Source organism: Lutzomyia longipalpis, chromosome 4, assembly GCF_024334085.1.
Source record: "Lutzomyia longipalpis isolate SR_M1_2022 chromosome 4, ASM2433408v1".
NCBI classification, from domain to species: Eukaryota; Metazoa; Arthropoda; class Insecta; order Diptera; family Psychodidae; genus Lutzomyia; species Lutzomyia longipalpis.
This window is the reverse complement of record NC_074710.1, coordinates 13,307,616-13,326,804: the sequence shown is the minus strand read 5'-3', so window position 1 is coordinate 13,326,804 and position 19,189 is coordinate 13,307,616. Positions and strand designations below refer to the sequence as shown.

Here is a 19,189-nt window from a genome sequence, read left to right as displayed (position 1 = left end):
TTTTGAAGAAAGTCTTAATCGTGGTGGGCGTTGGCTGTGATTCGGCTCACGAGTAAGTCTCTCCTCAAAATTTGCTCATCCTCAATTTTTGGCCATCTTCACATTTCACTGACAAAGAAAGAATCACAGCCTGTAAGTTTTACTTACCGTTCTTTCGCTTTATACTGTTCCATCCATGCTATATTTTTATTTAATATTTATCTTTGCATTTTTATATGTATATATAATGTGTATATCTATGCATTTATATATATTTTACTTTACTTTTATATATGTATATATAAAACGCCCCGCTTCGCGGGGCGTTGGTCTTATGCAACTCAAGATATGACATGTTAACTTTAAAACGCTATATCTCCGGAACGGCTACATAGATTTTCTTCATTTTTGGCATGATGAAAGATATTATAGCCAACTATAACATATCAAAATATGAAGTAATTCTATAAAGCGGTGCTCGAGATATTCATCGAAAACTCATCGAAAATTTTGTTTTCGATTTTAGCGCCACTTGCGGTCATTTTTTGAACTTGAAATATTCCGAGCAGTTGTAGGGCTCGTTAATATCTTTCATTTGAGCCCGAGTTGATCAAAATCGGCCAAGCCGTTCTCGAGTTATGGCCGATTTTCGATGAAAAATTGTGACGGCCATATTGGCTAAACGGCTTGGCCGATTTTCGAAAATGAGGTATCGTTTGAAAGGTCTTGATGGCCCCTACAACATATAAAAATTTCAGATTTTTAGCTATTACAGGGGCTGAGATATAGCGAAAACAAAATTTGACAGTTATTCAAAATGGCGGACGCGGGGGTGGGGGGTTGGATTTAACCTCATAATCGGATGTCTTCCACCCGATATATGAACTTTGCCGTTGACCGCAAGTCTCTATCTATTACCGTTCTCTTGTAATTTAGCAAAAGGTTCCGGACGGACGGACGGCCGGCCGGCCGGCCGACCGGCCGGAACAATTTTTGGCGCCAACGTTTTTTGGAATGTAGGGACCATAATTCGTGCTCATCCCAAGTTTGAGCCCGATCTGACGACTTTGCATTTTTGAGTGTACACAGAAGCTGTGCTTCTTTGAAGAAAGAATCACAGCTAAAAATATATATAAACATTAACTTTTTCGAGATCATTGAGTCATATGTTGCTTCAGACATGAAACATTACATTTTGCTGAATTTTAGGTGTAACTAAAATTGTGTCATAATGTGTTGAATTTACAAGATACCAAGGAAGACGTTTTGTGTGAAAAATGTCTTTTGAAAGAAGCCACTGAACAAACATCGTGATACAAAGATCGAATGTTTCAATGTTTCTGTGTTTCATGCGATGACAAAAATCCTTTCGCATCATCGTGAAATATTCAAATATTGAAATATTCGATATTTTTATAGCGATATTTATTGTTTGGGTGCTCTCAATGGACATTTCCAGGTCAAATTATGACCCCATGAATATGAAAGGGTTAATTGCAATCCTTCCTAAAAATGTTTTCTGAACAAAAAAAAACCGATTGTATACGAATTTTAAAAGTCTAATGATTTGATTTGAATGAAATATGGATGTCCCTTTTTCTCAAGTTAATCTACATAGCTTTATTTAAAGTCTAAACTATATATTTTCCTTCTCATTGTGCTAATTTAATCACTATGAGCGTCTACAATGCAAGAATTATTTGTTTTATGAGAAGTTAGTATGAAAAATACGCAAAGGAGCCTCTTCAATGGTTTTCAAAAGATGTTTCAAAAGTCGTAGATGAAACATTAACGCAAACGTTTCATTCATTCAAAGGGACAAAAAACATAACTGTAACGTCATTTATTTTTATTTTTGAGTGTTTCCAGTGGATACCAGTGGAAAATGTTAATTGCTTTTTAACGATTTCTGATTTTTTTTATCCTCAACAAAATTAATAATGTCCCCTCGCATGACGAATTATCTCATATACAAAAATGAGTAGACTCCTTTCATTAACAGAGAAATCATCCAGAAATCATTGACTTATTAAACCTTGAAGAGGTACCTTTTTAGAATGAAAAATTAAATAAAATATCAACTAATTCAAATAAAAAAATTGCTGTAGTTGGACATAATGTTTATTGTAATTTGTATATTATTAAAGTCTATTAGCATAAATTATAATACCTACACATATAACTACTGCATACATATATTGTAATAACGCCTCTTAAGCATCAATGTGGTTAGAATAAGAATGTTGTTATATGTGAATTTAACACATCATTTTGAGCAAATAGAAAAAATATTTAAACAAAAAAATCTACTCTATCCCATAGAGAATTTCCTCCAAAAGCATTTCATTCGTCTTAGTATTTATTATATTTTTAATTTGAATGTGTTTTTTAAAGGATAATACAATTTATCTTACTAGTCACCGTGAATGGAGAAAAACTAAATAAAACATTCTCGAATTCAATACGATATTTTTTTTAATTTAAAACATTCAAATTCAAAACAAAAAAAATATCTGGTATGAAAATATTTAAAGAAAGGGAAACTAAATCAAAAGAAAATAATGTTGGAAAATAAAAGAAAGTTTAAAATTAATTTCAAACTGATTTAATGTGAAAGAATGCTTGCGCTTATGATTTTTTTTTATAAATAAAAAATAAACATAAAGTGACATTAGAATAAAGAAAAATATTAAAACGACATAATATAGTGAGAATTATTAAAAAAAAAAAAAAAGAATAGTCAGCTCAAAGTGTTTTTGAAGAAATTGAGCCTCACTTATGTAAGCAAAACGTAAAAAAAAAATAAAAACAATAAAAGTTGGAAAATTTCCTCAAATTCTTACATTTTTAGAATTCAAAATATGTAACTAATTCTACTCTGATGAGAAAAATTGCTCTTAAAGTCAGCTTATAAAAGAAAATTCATTGCAAAGTGTGTAAATTTATATTAAGTAGATGCACCCGTTTATTGCATACTTGAACATTTAATGAGTAAAAAGAAAGAAAGAAAGATATCTTAATCATAAAAGAAAGTAACTTTAATAATTTTTTGCATTTTTGTAAGTGTGTAATAGCAATTTTTGATACCGCTACTTGATGAAAAAATAATAAAAAAAACACAATACGAACAGAAGAAACGATGAAACAATAAGTAAATAGTAAGGAAAATTGCATTAAAAAATCCTTTCCATGAAACGTAATAAAGAAAAAAAAGAATCCTTTGTCAGAGAACAATAAATTGCGATACATATAGTTGTAATAATGGAGATTATAATTTTCACTTGTGAACATTTTTCTAATGTAAAATTGCATTATATATTTTTAATTTTATTTAAATTTTGCTAAACTTGTGTAAGATTTTGTAAAAAAAAATTAAGTGAAAAAGGAGAAAAAATAATGAAAAAAAAATGTAGAAATCATTTTGATCAAGAAAGTATCCTGTATCATTGCATTAACTGAGTTTCAATATTGTAGAATTTATTTATCGATAAAGAACAAGTAAAAATCATATTACAAAAAAAATTGTTGTTTTTGTGAGTTTTATTTTTGTTAAAGACTTGCGCGATTTTAAGGCGTCAATAAATTATTTGCATCTGAGTTGATCGACTTACGTGTGATACCTAAGTCTCTGATACTGAGAAAAAAACCTTTGGCTAAAAATCCTAAAATGCGGTTAAACCAGGAGAGACTGAAGCGGTGTAATCAGGGGAGCTTCAGAACTTTTTGCGTGATATTTTAAGAATTTAGTTTGCCTATTGACTGGATTTTTTAAAATAGAATTTGGAAAGATTAGATAAGTACAACAATAAATTCTTAAATGATCATTTTTCTTTTTAAATTTTTCATCAACAATTTATTATTTGAACTACATAACTAACCCAAAAAATATCATTCCACTTTCAAGTTTCAGTTGTAGTCCTCAAAGGGTTAACACATTTGCAGCATCTTGTTAAGAAAAATGTCTAAAAACAATCGCGACATGAGCTTTTCTTTGTATTTTTTTATACATAAATTGTGCACAATATTATGTATCTTCATAGGGTACATAAAGAGAGACATGCAGAACTTTTTATCGTCAACACTGTGTGATAAAAGAATTCTTGATAAATGAAGGATTTTTCCTGCATCAGCATTAGACGGAGGCTTTGTGTATTCATTCAGTCTTCAGCTGAAAGTCCAGTGAACAAGAAGAAAGAAAAAAATAAATTTGAATGAAAGAAAGTTGTGAAAAAATGATTATTTTAAAGCATTTAGGGTGAGTTTACTCAACTCAGATAATCTGACTTCCAGAATTGTGTAGAAATTTTCAATTCTTAATCAAAGTTCTTGAAATTTTCTACAAGAAATTTAGAAAGATTTTTTCTTTAACTTATCAATTCAATTTTTGTGAAAAAAGGAACGTTTTGTGCCTATTTTTACATTCAAAGTTAACAAAGATAATTTTTTTTATGTGATACAATGAACAGATTTGGGTTAAATGAAAATTATTTATTTTCTTTTTCTTCATATTGATAATTTATTAATTATTTTTTTGTCTCTAGAGTTTTGGTTCCATTGATTATCTCTGTGGGATTCAATTTGCAATGTGCAGCAGCAAGTAAAATTGAGTGCAATAGTGATCATGAAGAGTGGTTGAGGCCTGCATGCGTTATCGCGGGATTTACATTTGAGGCTGGACATTTGTATGAGGTTGATGATATGGAAAAAATGAAACGTCTTGAGATTTCCAATTCAAATACAACGCACTTGCCAATGGAGATGCTGAATAATTTTATAAATCTAATTAAATTCAAAGTAACAACTTCCACGCTTGAACAAGTAGATGATGGACTCAAGTTGATGAATCTTTGGCACTTGAATTTAACCGGAAATCGCATTGAAAGAATCAGCGTGAATGCCTTTGCAGGATGTCCAAATTTAAGTGAAATTATCCTGAAAATGAACGTGTTGGCATCTGTGCCAGGGGGAATTTTCGCTGCACAACCAGGCTTGATGCACGTTGATTTATCCAGCAATAAACTCACAAATCTCCCTGGAGAGATCTTCAGTCAAAACCCAATTATTGGAATCATTAAACTCCAATCGAATTCCCTCGAAGAACTTTCAATGGATGTCTTTGGGAATTTAACACGACTCAAGGAACTCGATGTGAGCAACAACTATCTCCATAAATTCCTTCCTTCGGAACGTTTTATCAACATGCACGGTGAATCGTCCATTTTGGATATGAGCAACAATCTCCTGGCTTCGTTGGATTTAAGAAATATTAGAGCTTCCAATATTATTGTCAATAGCAACTACCTCAGGCAGGTGTCCATCGGTGAGGGATGTCGGGAGCTTTTTGCAAAGAATAACGAACTTGCGGATATTGCAATTGGTGCCTCAACGGCAACACTCGAAATGCTCCAGATGAATCATAATAAATTGGGAGACAATCTCATGAGTATCTGTGAGTGTCAGAATCTCAAATCAGTCTTCCTGGCACACAACAACATCAGCAACATTGGATTTTGCTTCAGCAGAGCTGGGCAACTCAAAGAGATTAATTTAAGTCGCAACAATCTGTCTCACCTCGACTACGGATACTTCTCAACGGACTTCCTGGAGACGCTCGATCTCTCTTACAATGCCTTCGAGGTGATTGATGAGAATGTTTTGTCACTCTTCCGGAGTTTGGAGTATTTGTACCTCGATGGAAATCATCTTAGTGATTTCCCTGAAGATTTGGACAAAATACTGCCGCATCTTCGGCTCATTGGTCTCTCCCATAATCGGTTTCAATGCAAAAAACTCCTCATGCTCTACCGTCGATGGCAGACCACAAACAGGATTGCCTTCAACGTTGATGAACCAATGCCAACCAATATGACGAATATTCGTGGAAATATTTGCTACAAGGAGAAAATTGAGCAAATTCCTGAAGAGAACATTGAGGAGGAGCCATCATTGAATCACCTCAATGGCTCCAATGTGGCCTTCTGGAAGGAGTTGCAGGCTTTACGGAAGAAATTAGAAAATTCCAACGCAATCGTTGAGAAAAAAGAAAACATTTCAGAACTACCAGAGAAGAGTCATCTCATTATGCAGGCAACAACTGAAATTACCTCAGGATTGGATTTTTCAACAGATGCTCCAGAAGTGATCAATGAAACCACCAAAAATGCAACAGACGCAAAAGAAGTAGAAGACAACTTTACAGCAACAGGCAATACAACAATTCTGGATGGAATTTTTAAATCTCTGTCAAGCATAGAGGGTAAACTGAGGGAATTGGGATCTCTTCTATCGGGGAGAAATTCCACAACTTCACCATTTCAATCCAACGATGATAGAGCCAATGTGCGCACATTTGCCACAATTTCCACAATTCTAGCGGTTATTGTCCTAATTCTTGGAGCTGCAATTCTCTGGTACAACTACCATTCCTATTTCTACTACAAAAAACTGAGAGATCACAATGCTGAGGCACTGAGAACTTTTCAAACTTTGTAGAATATTCGACAAAAAATCTTATTTTCGTTCTTCAAGAGATTTATTCTCATTTTACTGGAAAATTTTGAAAATTCTTTTTCTATATAGCCTCAGACGAAGGATATCTATCAAACTTTATCGTCAAAAATATTTATTCTTTAAAAAAAACGTAAAATATTAATCGATCAAAACATTAAGAATGTTTTTTTTAGAGATTTTCACATAAAACCTTCTGAGCAAAACTTTAACCCTTTCATGTTCTTTGAATCATAAGTTGACTCAAACATGAAAAATTTTATACTTTTTTTTCTGAAGAATATCTTAAATTTTCTTTAAAAAATCCTGAGATATCTTGAAATATTATAAGAAGTCTTCAGATTTGTTTGGGCTGGCCGCGAATAAGGTCGCTTCCAATCCACTGCAGCTAAAGTAAGCTTATTGTGGACTGTGGAGATAAGAAGTCTTATAAAAAACTTAAAATTTCTTAGGATTTTTCTTTATTTCCTTAGGATTCCTTCAGTTTTCTTAAGCAAAACTAGAGATTATTTTAAATCAGGATTAGGATACATCGGGCTAAATACATTTTTCGGCGATTTTTGTGAATTTCAATGCCCTCTAAGACGACCAGGAAAAACACCGAAAATATGCATTTTGTCTAATTCAACCTTAGAAAATTTAAAAAACTTTAGTGAATTTCACCAATGAATGTTTCTATGATTCATGAGAATTCGAAAGGGTTGTCGTGAATGGGCTAAATTAAAAAGGTTTATTAGAGCTTAGGTGTGATAACACCCTAAGACAGAGCCTACATCAAATGAATGATTTTTTGTACCCAGTTATAGGTAAATAAAAATATTTATAACGGTTAATTTCAGAATTTTTACTAATCATAAAAAAAATTCATTTAACTAATACTAAAAAAAACTGAGATTCGGATAAAAAAAATTGTTCAAAGATGCTGTCACACCACAACCAAAAATGATTCAAATCCTTCAAATTCAATTTTATTGGATAGATTGGTTGGTATAAGTAAAAGACTAATAATTTTCTTTAAAACCTGGTTTTTTTATATTAAATTTCTACATTCTCTTTATACAAAGATATTTCATTTCTATTTCAAAAGAAATCCGCCGCTTTGGTCCTCTTCTTAATATTTGTGGGAATATTCAGCAGATCATCAGTGAGAATTTGCTCTTCGGGTGATTTGGAAGATGATTGGGAGGCTTTTGGTGATGGACGAGGGGTCTTTTTTCTAATTAGCGGCGATGGAGTGGCCTTGTGATGCGATATTCTGGGCGTCGGAGTTCCCTTTCTCGCTGGAGATGGTGTAAGGCCAAAGCGTGAGGATGCGAGACGTTTTGCAGCTGGGGACATACTAGCCAAGCGTTCCATTGCTGATCGTCCATATGGTGAGGCGATGTTCCGACGTGCCGCCTCAATGGCACGCGCCTTCTGCCCACGGAGACGTTCGCCAGCTCGTTCAGCCAATTCCAGGGCAATTGCCTCGCGACGGGGTGTTTCGGCAATACGAAAGGCGGGAGTGTTTGTGAGATGAAGCGGTGTATCACCACCGTCTAGACGAAAGGGGGTCCCCTCAATCTCTCCCCAAGTCATGAGGGGACTCTCATTGACACCCGGATGTGGAGAAGGGGTCCGGACGAAGCTAAAACCCCGAACTTGCGGTGTGGCTTCCTTGGAAAGGATATTCCCATCCACATCTACCTTCCCATCGAGTACGTGTTGCTGATTTTTAGCCATTTGAGTGATTGCTTCACGACTCTGTTGATCATTGAAAGGATTTTCACTGAGTCGCGTATTCCCATGCACAACTTCCTGCTTCTTCTGCGCCATCTCAATTTGCTCCTCCCTACTGAGCTCAACCCCATCCGGAACGTACATAATGTAGTTTTTATTCTTATACGTCCACATATCCACCTTCTTCACCCCTTCCTCCTGCGCATTGAATTGATCCTCAATTGGGGGGAGAGCTAACCTCTTGGCCATTTCCAGCGCCTGCACTTTCTCCTGCGTGTACAGCACCTCAAACTTCTGTCGCAACTTCTGATCGGCCTTCTCAATGATCTCGTGAAAACTCTGATTATCCTCACTTGTATATGTGTCCAGGAATGAGTCCAAACTATGTCCTTCTGTGATCTTCTCATCATTTTCACTGTTCATCCGTTCCCGGATTGAGCCACTTGGTCCGGGAGTTGATAGACGACTACTATTCACCTGTGGTGTGCTATCTGGACGATTGATAGGTGTCTCAAAGGTGGCTGGACTCTCGGATCCTGTTTGATTGGGTCTCCTGCCACTGTATTTCTCATACAATTCCCTCAACTTGGCTGTATCATTCTTCTCCAGGGCATCCAGGTACTGATTTTGTGCTTTTAGCTTTTCCAAGTCCGGGAAAAAGTCCCTTTGTATTATTTTGCCCAATTCCTGCAACAAAATTCATATTATTTTGTATGAAAATTCAATGAAAATAATCAAATCATTAAAAAATTCTTGCAAAACTAACCTCAACATATCGTTCTTCTGTGAGAATTTTGGCTTTCTCAACCTTCTCTTTAGGCACTTTAGGAACTTTAAAGGGTACAACACTCTTCTTTAACTCTTTCACTGCAATCAGTGCCTTTTGTCCTGGTTTTTCGTCCATTTTTCTCAATTTTTCACAGAACAACTTTCATCAAAACAATCACTTTTATTTATTTACATTTTTAGTTCATTTTTACTTTTTGTAGATGTCGCTGTTGTTGGGAACAAGAATATTCAAAAAAATTAGCGTAACGACTTTTAACGCTTAACCCATTTATGGCATTTATGGCTACTCATAGCCCTCATAGCTCTTTTTCAATTTTCTTGTGTGTTTTCAGCAAATTTTTCGTGGAAATTTTGATTTTTTATGCGCTCAAAAGACGATGCTGTGTAATTGGAAACGGAAAATTCAGAAAATCTTTTTCATTTTAAGTAATTTCTGCGATGAATCCTCAGAAAGAAAATGGCGTATCCTTTTTCCCCCAAGGACGCTCCAAGAGCGATGTAAATAGAAAAAAAACTGCAATTGCGGCTTTTCCATAGGACGCTGTCCTAATTTTTCATACAGCCACGGAAATATGTAAAAAAAACTCTTTTCCTTCTCTAATTTTCATATTTTCCGTTCATCATCAAAGGAAAGAATGTTTCGTCCAAGAAAGTACGCTTATATCCTAAGTCTTTCAACCCTTTCAAGCCCGCAGAGGACCCAGATAAACTTGAAAGCTTTGGGAAGTATGAGTGTTTGACAAATCACTTTCTCTGACAACAACGGGATATTCAGAAAATTCTATCGTAACGAAAATGTAATAAATACAATAAATATAATGATGACCAAGCCAATTAATAAGAAATTAGAACAAAACTTGCCGATGGGCTTCATGAAAAGTGAATCTTCTGCACGAATCCATGATGTGGCAAGTTTGCACATTTATTTATGATATTATGCACTCCTCAATGCCTCTGATGTGAGATGATTGGACAAGGTTAATGTTCTTCTATTGCTCAATATATAATTCAAACACTATTTATTTACAATTTGTGTTACAAATTATTTCTTCTCACGAATTGTCTGAGGAGAAAAAATGGCGCGCATAATGATGCAAAAAAGGCAGACATTTTGTTTTTTTTTTAGAATTCACTTAAGAATTGAGAGCACAAAAAACAAGGGGAGATCGTGTGGACAGAAATGAAAGTGAATTCTCTAAAAATTCAACACTTTTATTTGCACTGTAAATATTTCCATTGAAATCACTTTATGTACACGCGTGGTGATGAAAGAACTAAAATATTCTGATGATGCTGAAGGTGAGTCTATGTCGTGTTTTTTTAGCTATTAATTTGCATTTGATGCGTCTGTTTCATCTGCGGCATCATTTGGTTCATCATCAACGTCAGTAACGTCATCATCGAGAATTCTAATTGAATCTTCGGGGAGATCAATCACAGGTGGTCCTTGACTCGCTGACTCTGGTGGATTCTGCGGCGTGAGATTTCTCGGTTCCTCCTCTTGGACTGTGTTGGTTTGATCGGGATATGTTAGGGGATTTTGTGGTTTTGGGTAGCTATACCCATCAACTTGAACTTGATTGATGTTGGTGTCGTCAAAAGGAATTTCTGGTTTATCGTAGTGGTATCCATTGAAGGTCTCCACTTCATTGGCTGTATCCAAGAGGCGATTTCGCAAAACTGGGAATGGTGGTAAATCCTTCACATCAATCACCTCAGGTTCTGGTCCATTGCCAAGTGATGTATCATCATCCAAGGGCTGACTAGATGTTTCCGTTGGTGCTGCTTCATTCTCATCGGCACATAAAACTGCAAAAATGATTTTTTTTAAACTAATTTATCCACAAATTGAGAGCCTTCAGAAAATAATAATTTTTTGATGATTTTCTTTTAATTTTTCTTCACACAAAAAAAGTAACTTTGAACCAAGAAAAAAAACCAACCTCCGAAATTTTGTATGAGGCAGCACAAAAGAAATAATACAAGAAGTTTTCCACTCGATTGCCACATTGTTGCAATGCTGAAGTATTTTTTTTAACAAACGCACAATAAATTAGCAGTAAGAAGTCCGAAGGCGACCAAATGATGTACCAAAGATCACTGAGAGTTCTCCCCAGATGATGGTGGACTTTTATAGTTTCTCCCGCGTGTGCCACGAAAAACTCTTCATCACACACTGACCATTCACCACGAAATTACCATTGAGTACTTCTCGATGGGCTTCACTTCTCTCCCACATGTGCTGTCCGTTTGTTAATGTTACAAAAGCATCGTTGGATGTACTCTAAGGCAACACTCATGGCAGCAAATCATGAAGGTTTAACCATTGTTTAAACATCCGAATAAGAATCATTAGTGGGGTTTTTTTGGACAGCCAGTTGCTGCTGATGAATGAGAGTCTTTCCGGATCATTGAACTTGATGATGTTTGCTTCCACAATTAACACAAGATTCTTCTCGTACTTCCTAAAATTTATCAGCGGAAGACAAGGAAATTGATTGGGCCTTCATCTAAAAACCGAAAGGGTTCCACGTAAATTATGTACATTAAAGAGCTTAGCAAATATTTATTTATTTATTAGTATTGGTACATGGAATAGAAGATCGTTATGCTAAAAAATTAAAAAGAAATCAAAAGATTTTCGACGGTAATTTATTTTTTGAATGGGTTTTATGCAATATTTTACTTAAATAACATTAAAAAAACAGCTTCTTGATCGATTCTGATCATCCTGGATGTTTTAAAATTAGCATGAATGTAGCTACAAAAAAATTAAATAAAAAAATTATTCTCTAATTTACTTTTAATATTTTAAATCTAATCTCCACCTTACATATTCAATTTCTGAAAAATCAATTGGAATTGCTTATAATTTAGCTGAATTTCAAGATTATTGGTTAAGAATTGTCTTTTCTACTGGAAACTAGGTAATTTTGAAGGCATATTAAATGAAAATTTAAAAAGAATTGAAATTATGATTAAAATTCATAAAGAAAATATTATCAGAATTCAAGGAAGAAATATCTTATCTTGCTTTATATCTCAATTGTTTTTACGGTTTTTACCCATCCTTTTGTAAATTCTCATGCTTGCTAATTTTCACTTTTTAACAATGTTAGACAATTGCTAGGCAAATTTCTTCTAATGTAATTTGTGTATGGAATTAATAAATGATACCTAATTGAACTGATTAATTAGATTTTTCCTTATAAGATTAACAGTAAAAGGCAGAAAAGTTAAAAAAAAAAAGAAAACTCTCTAGAATATGAGAAACTTCCTGAAAAAAAAATTACAATTTAAACAGATTTAATGCCCAAAATTCACAACTGAATGAACCATTTAAGACGAAAAAAAATTTGCATAAATGAATATTTCTTCAGTTTTTGCTCATTGCGTGTATAATTTATTGAATTTCAAAGTGTGAAAAATATACTATGCATGATCATAAGTGGAGGAAAAACAGAGGTTTGAGTGTAGTTTATCGTTCTTTTCTTACACATCTTCTGCAATATTGATTTGTTCCGAAAGATTATTTTTGATATATTATGTTGCATTGAATTTTAAATCAAAACCAAAGAGGTGCATATTTTGCAATAAGACAATAAAGAATAAAGACTTTGGGAGCAACATAAATTTTTCCATAATGCATATTTAACACTTTGTATGTAATTTTGACAAGAAGATGCAGATTTGCATTTTTTTCATGCTCATTCTCTGCTTACTTTCTCTCTCACACTCAAATACTTTTGGTGTGATTTTATGGCGCAATTAACGGATGTTTTGCAAAGGTAAATATTCATTTTGCTTGAAATTACATCATACACTTTATTTCTTTACATTTCGTAGACTCTATGCTTGTATATTTACCCATTCTCAATGTCCTCGCGTAAGCTCAAAGCACTGTAATTAATTTTTTTTATATTGATTAATGCGTCTTGGCTTTGGGACTGGCTTTAACATAAAATAGAAACTTAGAATTTTTTTTTAAATTCCCATTAAAGTTTAAAGTGATGTATTTTGGTTCCAGTAGCCTGTTGGATATGATCTGGGGTCAATGGGTAGTTGAGATCATACCAACTATCACAGAGACCAGCATCGTGTCGTGCTGAATCAAGAGCATGGCGTATTGCATGGCATACCGACGTAGCTAGACAAATTGCAGGTTCTCCCACACCCTTTGACCCCATAACACTACTCAAATTCCTATCCATTGTATCCAGAAGGGTAATACGAAAATCCACGGGAATATCCTTTGCCCCAGGTGGACTATAGGTCCACGTGTTGCGTGTTGTCAGCTCTCCCGTGATGTGATCATGAATTATTTTCTCATGTAGCCAATATCCCATTCCCATTACGAAAGCTCCCTCTATTTGTCCAATATCAATGTGAGGATTAATACTCTTCCCAAGATCCTCTGCAATATCCACACGTTGCACCGTAACTTCCCCTGTTAGAACATCCATCTCCACTTCGGCACAAGCAGCTGCCCAAACGTGGTAAATGGGATCATCGTGGGGCTGATGAAAATCCATTGCTGCCAGAGGAATGGAACGTTTGTAGCATTCATGGGTGATCTCACGCCACGGGACGTCACCCATATTCTTTCTTACTGGCTCCATTCGTGCTAAGATTGTTTCGCAAGCCTTTTGAGTAGCCTACAAGTCATAAAATTTAAATATGAGAATTTTATTAAAAAAAAAGTCATTAAGAACAAAAATGTTTGATCAAATATGGAGCAAAAATTGGATCATTTGTGATAAAAAGCGTTGTCCTAAATAATGGGTGAAATTCACTAGTTAGACAGATTTAAAAACTCTTAAGAGTTTTTAAGTTTTCTTTAAAAAAAATTAAAAATTCCAAAGTTTTCTTAAGAGAAACTAAAGATTTTTTAAAGATTTCTTACTAGTCTAGCTAGTGAATTTCACCCATAGTTTTAATCAATTGATCAATCTTCATTTTTGTAATTTGGATCCAATAATTGCTCAATGTTCACTCTACTTTCTCTCAATTATTTCACAGTCACAGATTTTATGTTCAGTACTGTATTTTGGTCATTGATCAACAATTTATTAATTATTGTTTATCTGATTGATCTACGATTGAACAATTATTGTCCATCTAATTAATCTATACGTACATATTTCCATTGTTATCTATCACTCTCATTAATCAATAATTGACTGCATCTTTGCAGATCTTTATGGGCTCAATATTGGCTCAATGATTGATCAATTTTTAGTCAAATTTGGTTTACTGACAATATCTACCCATGATTGATTCAATAATTTTTAAGCTTTTATTGAATCAATCAGATTGATCAATGATTTATTAATAATTGACAAATCAATTGAGAAAGTCAATCGTTTGATTAATTATTGGTCAAATGCTGATCAATCTCAGGTCAATTCTGATTACTCGATAATATATCATCTATGCCAACCTCCATTGACTCAATATTGATACTATCATTATTGAGTCAACTATATCTCAATCAATAATTGATCATGGACTGACGAATTATTTTTCTTAAATTTTTTTTTAATCAATTATTTAGACAAATTATGCTCATTTACTAATCTATGATAGTCAATACTTACGTAGCCAACAGCTCCATTAGTTTGACTTGCAACAGTCCCTAAGCCTCCATTTGTAATTAATGCATTTGTCGGTCCAACTCTAATGAGACTGAGCGGAATTTTCAGGGTTTTCGCTGCAATCTGAGCAATTTTAGTATTCATTCCCTGACCCAATTCTACACCACTACAGACTATCATCACTGTGCCATCGGAGTTGTTGACAAAGACACTGGAACTATTGATAGCCAAATATTTGATTTCAAACTGAAGTGGTACAATGGTTATACCCTGTTTCTTCCACCTATTCATATGGTTGAATGAATCAATTTCCATTTTGCGCTTCCTATAGTTTACGGATTCTGCAAAATCTACAAGAATTTTCCTCAGAGGTACATCATGGGGAATATTTTCTAGGCGTACATCGAGTGGATCCCTCTTGACAGTCCTTGCAATTCGTTCCATGATATTTTCCGTCATTGCAACACCTTCCAGTGAACCCGGTGCTCTGCACCACGTATTAGCTGGTGTATCTGTTTTCATGTAGAGCCCACGAATTGTCCAGTATTTGTTGTCATAGCAATTTCGAATAGCTGGAACAGTATGCAAATCCAATGGGGCACCAATGGAAGTACCATAGTCAAGTGCAATTTCATGAATAAGCTTCTGGATCTCACCAAGCTCATTTACCTCAACGCTGTAATCCGTGAGAGCTGGCAATCTCTTACCAAGAGCAATCATGCATGTCTCGAGGGAGAATACAAATCGTACCGGACGCCGCTGTAGGTGGCAAGCTAGGGCACATGATGCTGCTACATATGCTGCATTTGTTAACTTACCACCAAAAGCACCACCCACGCGTTTTAGGGTCATTGTTATAGAATTTTCCGGTATATTAACAACTTGAGCTATTATTATTTTTACAAAATTCACCCAATGCGTTGAGCAGTGCACATCAATACCATCCTCAGTTGGAACGCATATTGTTGTTTGCGGCTCCAATGGGAAGTGGTATTGTGAACCAATTTCAAATTGCCCCACTATGGTGTGAGCTGTATCCAATCCACTCTCACTTGCTTCCACGGCATTTCTGATTTCTCGTCCTATGCGATTTGGATTATTCTTTGAATCCTCCAATGCATCCTTAATGGAAATTATTGGACGCTTTCCAGTATCTCGTCGGTATGTTACAACAACTTGCTTTGCAGCTGCTTGTGCAATATCCAATGTAGCAGCAATAATCATCCCAATCGGCTGACCATGGTATACAATTCTGCCACTACTAAATAATTCCAGACTCTCTTCCTCATATAGCATAGGATTGGCGCAATTATTTATTCCAGGAATATCATTGGCTCCGTAAAATGCAACAACTCCAGGCATGTTCTGAGAAAATTTTTGCATTTTCAGTTAGATTTGAAATTTTTATGGAGAATAGAAAAATTAAATTCATACCAATGCATTAGTTGTATTTATGTTAACAATAGTTGCTGATGCTTCTGTTGCACATACCAAAGCACCCCAAACTTCATTTGGCATATACGGCATATCATTGATGTACTTTGCATCACCAGTACACTGAGCAAGGGCTTCGAGCTTGGGGACAGGTACCTGATCCATAGTCGGTGCAAGATGTTGCTCTCCAGATGACAGGATTCTTTCAATATCTAGAGCAGCACTGCGAACTTCCGGTCTTACTTTATCGTCAGGACACATTTTTAGGACAGCCTGAAACGATGATTATTATACAATCATTCAATCTTTAATCATTCAATTGTTCCTCAAGGGAGGTTAAAGGGTTAATGTTTGATCAAACGTTGTTCAATAATTGAAATTTTTTTAAAGAGTTGTTACGTTGTGGCTCAGATTGTTCCCATATATTGGGCAATAATTGCTCAAAATTACAATAGTATCGACCAATCTTTATGTTTATGTTTGGTATCCTTTAGTATTTGAAATTATAGTTCAATATTGGGACAATTTGATTGTCCAAACAGTAATTATCGGACAATATTTGGTCAATTGTGTGTTATTCCAGTTAAAGTTAGAGATAAGAAATATTGATCAGAAAATTAGTTTTCTTCAGAAATTCTAAGAGTATTTAGAAAATCATTTTAATATATTTCTGATTCAATGGATAATTCACCTGACTTTAAAAATAATTTTCTGATTAAAAGATTTTTCTCTTATTTTTAGAAATTGAAATATATTTTAATTTATATGTTTAATAAAAGTCTATTCAGACATGAGACTTAGTCATGTTTCTTAACTTAATTCAATGCCTAAAAATCCTAACACATCCTACCTTAAAGAAGAGTCCAATAGCCAACATTTTCCTGTAGTTTGGCGATGGATCCGGAAGTACCCAATCAAGGAGAAATTCCTTTTCAAGACTCATACAAGCTGCTTGAATGTCGCAATCATTGAATAAATCTCTATCCACTAAAAGCTTTTCAGTTGCCGTTGCATGGATGAAATGTGGATTTATACCACCAAAACACAGTCTTGCACTAGCAATAGCCGATTGATTTGCGTTGAATTTGAAAAGGAAAGCACAATTGAGAAGAGCAAGAACATTTTGTGATCTCTGCATTGCCTGAAAAAAAAATCATACGGTCAAAAATGCAGAAAATATTACTTTTTTTTTTTGGCCAAAAATTAGGCTTACCTTGTAGCTGAAGAACTTATGAATGGTATTTGGTAGCGAAGGAAGGGTAATTTTTACAATAATACGACTATTCATATTAATTTTGAGATAATCAGCAACACCAACGATTTTAATGCTTCCAACTGATGAAAGAATAGTGAGAGTAGCTCCAATGGCTTCCAGAAGTATGAAGATGTCCGAAATAAATTCATTGTGACGATGTTTTATACTTAAATTCCCCGCAATTGTGCCCACATTTCGTACAGCAGGATGAGCTATCTTTTCCATATGATTGGCCATTTGGCGACAATAGAAGAAATCACTGCGGACTTCTGCTGTCTTTCGCAGAATCTCAATTACTTCACTCAATGGAACATTTGCACCAATCTGCAGTACAGTGTCTAGTGTAAATGTTCTAAGTGCCCTTACGCCCGAAATATCAATGTAAACTTCTGGGTAATCTAAAAAAAAAAATTTATTTGAAGTTTGGAGAAGAAAAATTCTAAATAGAACAATTTCGTAGAATTATTTAAAATGTCTGCGTAGTTGACTACCACAGTCTTCCCTACAGCTAAAATTAATTAACACCACTCACCATTGTCATAAGGATACATCCCTTTTGCCGTATTTCCACACACCATTATGTACGAGCGATCTTCAACTGCCTGTAGAATGCGCAGAATATCCGGTATAGTGTACACTTTGTGCCACTCCCCATCATCTGGGAGGCTTAGATGAATTTCCTGGTGACACGTTTCAAAGCAAATACGTCGTCCAATAGCACAGGATTTGGGGAGATCTTCAATGTCGCCAACGGCTCGTGGTGCATCCGTTGCAAATGATTTGAATGCATCCAAAATTGGACGGTAGCCTGTGCATCGGCAGATATTCCCCCCGAAGGAATCTTCAACCTCCTTCATCGTCACGCGGCGATTCTTTGCCTCCAGCAGCCCATACATTGTCATAATGAATCCAGGTGTGCAGTAGCCACATTGACTACCAAATGATGCAGCAAGACGTCGTTGTAGGGCATGTGGAGCACTTTTACCCACCTTGAGACCCTCAAGTGTAACAATGTGCAATCCGTGGCATGAGTAGATGGGAAAGAGGCAGGAATTGACTGACCATGAAGATAATTGTCTTGTCACTGGGTGAAGTCCATGGAGAGTAACAATACAACAACCGCAACCACCTTCTCGACACATAAATTTTGTTGCCGTTAAATTCGCATAGAGACGAATGAATGTGTTAAGCGTTGTGTCCAGAGGTACATTTTCCACACATGCTACATACATACGTAGGAATTTGTATAAAACCACAATTAGATTTTTTTCACAGCTAATTATTTAATCTAATTTTTTTTTACAAAAATTTAGCTAATTTTTAAAATTGAAAGAGAATCTAAAAAATTAAAATTTTTCTCGTGAAATTTTCTCCCAATTCAATGAATTTACAGCAAAAAGAATTCGAGAGATCATGAACAATTTTTTTACCTCTATAAGGAGCTCCATTAATTGTAAAATATATCTCAGATTTACTTGAAGGAAAAGAAAAAAACCAAATTAATTAACTATAACTAAAAAAAACACTTTTTTTTTGGTATTTTAGAACTGTGCTTAGAACGTAATTTTTACTTTTCTTTGAAATAATCATTTGAAACTCTTTTACTTATATCACTTCCCATTTTTTTTCTAGCACTTAGAAATCACTCCTATAACTTCACTAAATCTTGAGAAAAAAAATTGATCTTCACTCTTTGGTATCCGATTGAGAACTGACATTCTGGACAAATATTTCCGAAACTTTTCAGCTTCTAATAAAATATTTTATTGATGGTACGAGACATAATATCTCATTTTGTAATAAATTCTACTCCAGTAATTTTCTTTAATACATAAATGGTTTAAGAATAAAATAAACGGGACAATTCAATGTACATTTTTCTGATTCTATATTTTGTACAAAATTTATCAAT

General features: G+C 34.7%; 5 protein-coding genes across 5 annotated transcripts in view; 2 read left to right on the top strand and 3 right to left on the bottom strand.

The window, feature by feature from the left end:
• The window catches only part of LOC129796468 (focal adhesion kinase 1), a 35,488-nt gene extending 31,987 nt beyond the window's left edge, over positions 1-3,501 (top strand). Inside the window, exon 17 of the transcript XR_008751223.1 lies at positions 1,399-3,501. The gene's annotated coding sequence lies outside the window, so the exon portion shown is untranslated. The remainder of the gene's footprint in view (positions 1-1,398) is intronic.
• A 647-nt stretch (positions 3,502-4,148) lies between these two features.
• LOC129796479 (leucine-rich repeat-containing protein 15-like) lies at positions 4,149-7,319 on the top strand. Its single transcript, XM_055838451.1, has 2 exons — positions 4,149-4,234; positions 4,521-7,319. The coding sequence occupies exons 1-2, from the start codon at positions 4,191-4,193 to the stop codon at positions 6,469-6,471; spliced, it is 1,995 nt and encodes a 664-aa protein (XP_055694426.1). The 5' UTR covers positions 4,149-4,190; the 3' UTR covers positions 6,472-7,319.
• Positions 7,320-7,494: 175 nt separating this feature from the next.
• On the bottom strand, positions 7,495-9,174 carry LOC129796487 (splicing factor ESS-2 homolog). Its single transcript, XM_055838471.1, has 2 exons — positions 8,972-9,174; positions 7,495-8,892 (listed from the first exon to the last, which is right to left on the bottom strand). The coding sequence occupies exons 1-2, from the start codon at positions 9,107-9,109 to the stop codon at positions 7,567-7,569; spliced, it is 1,464 nt and encodes a 487-aa protein (XP_055694446.1). The 5' UTR covers positions 9,110-9,174; the 3' UTR covers positions 7,495-7,566.
• A 1,011-nt stretch (positions 9,175-10,185) lies between these two features.
• Positions 10,186-11,096, bottom strand: LOC129796467 (uncharacterized). The gene is made up of 2 exons (XM_055838422.1): positions 10,938-11,096; positions 10,186-10,803 (listed from the first exon to the last, which is right to left on the bottom strand). Exons 1-2 carry the CDS (start codon positions 11,002-11,004, stop codon positions 10,322-10,324), a joined length of 549 nt encoding a protein of 182 aa, XP_055694397.1. The 5' UTR covers positions 11,005-11,096; the 3' UTR covers positions 10,186-10,321.
• A 1,753-nt stretch (positions 11,097-12,849) lies between these two features.
• On the bottom strand, positions 12,850-18,509 carry LOC129794524 (xanthine dehydrogenase/oxidase-like). The gene is made up of 6 exons (XM_055835277.1): positions 17,810-18,509; positions 17,236-17,675; positions 16,873-17,163; positions 16,023-16,295; positions 14,592-15,953; positions 12,850-13,649 (listed from the first exon to the last, which is right to left on the bottom strand). Exons 1-6 carry the CDS (start codon positions 18,507-18,509, stop codon positions 12,990-12,992), a joined length of 3,726 nt encoding a protein of 1,241 aa, XP_055691252.1. The 3' UTR covers positions 12,850-12,989.
• Between the last annotated feature and the right edge of the window lie 680 nt (positions 18,510-19,189).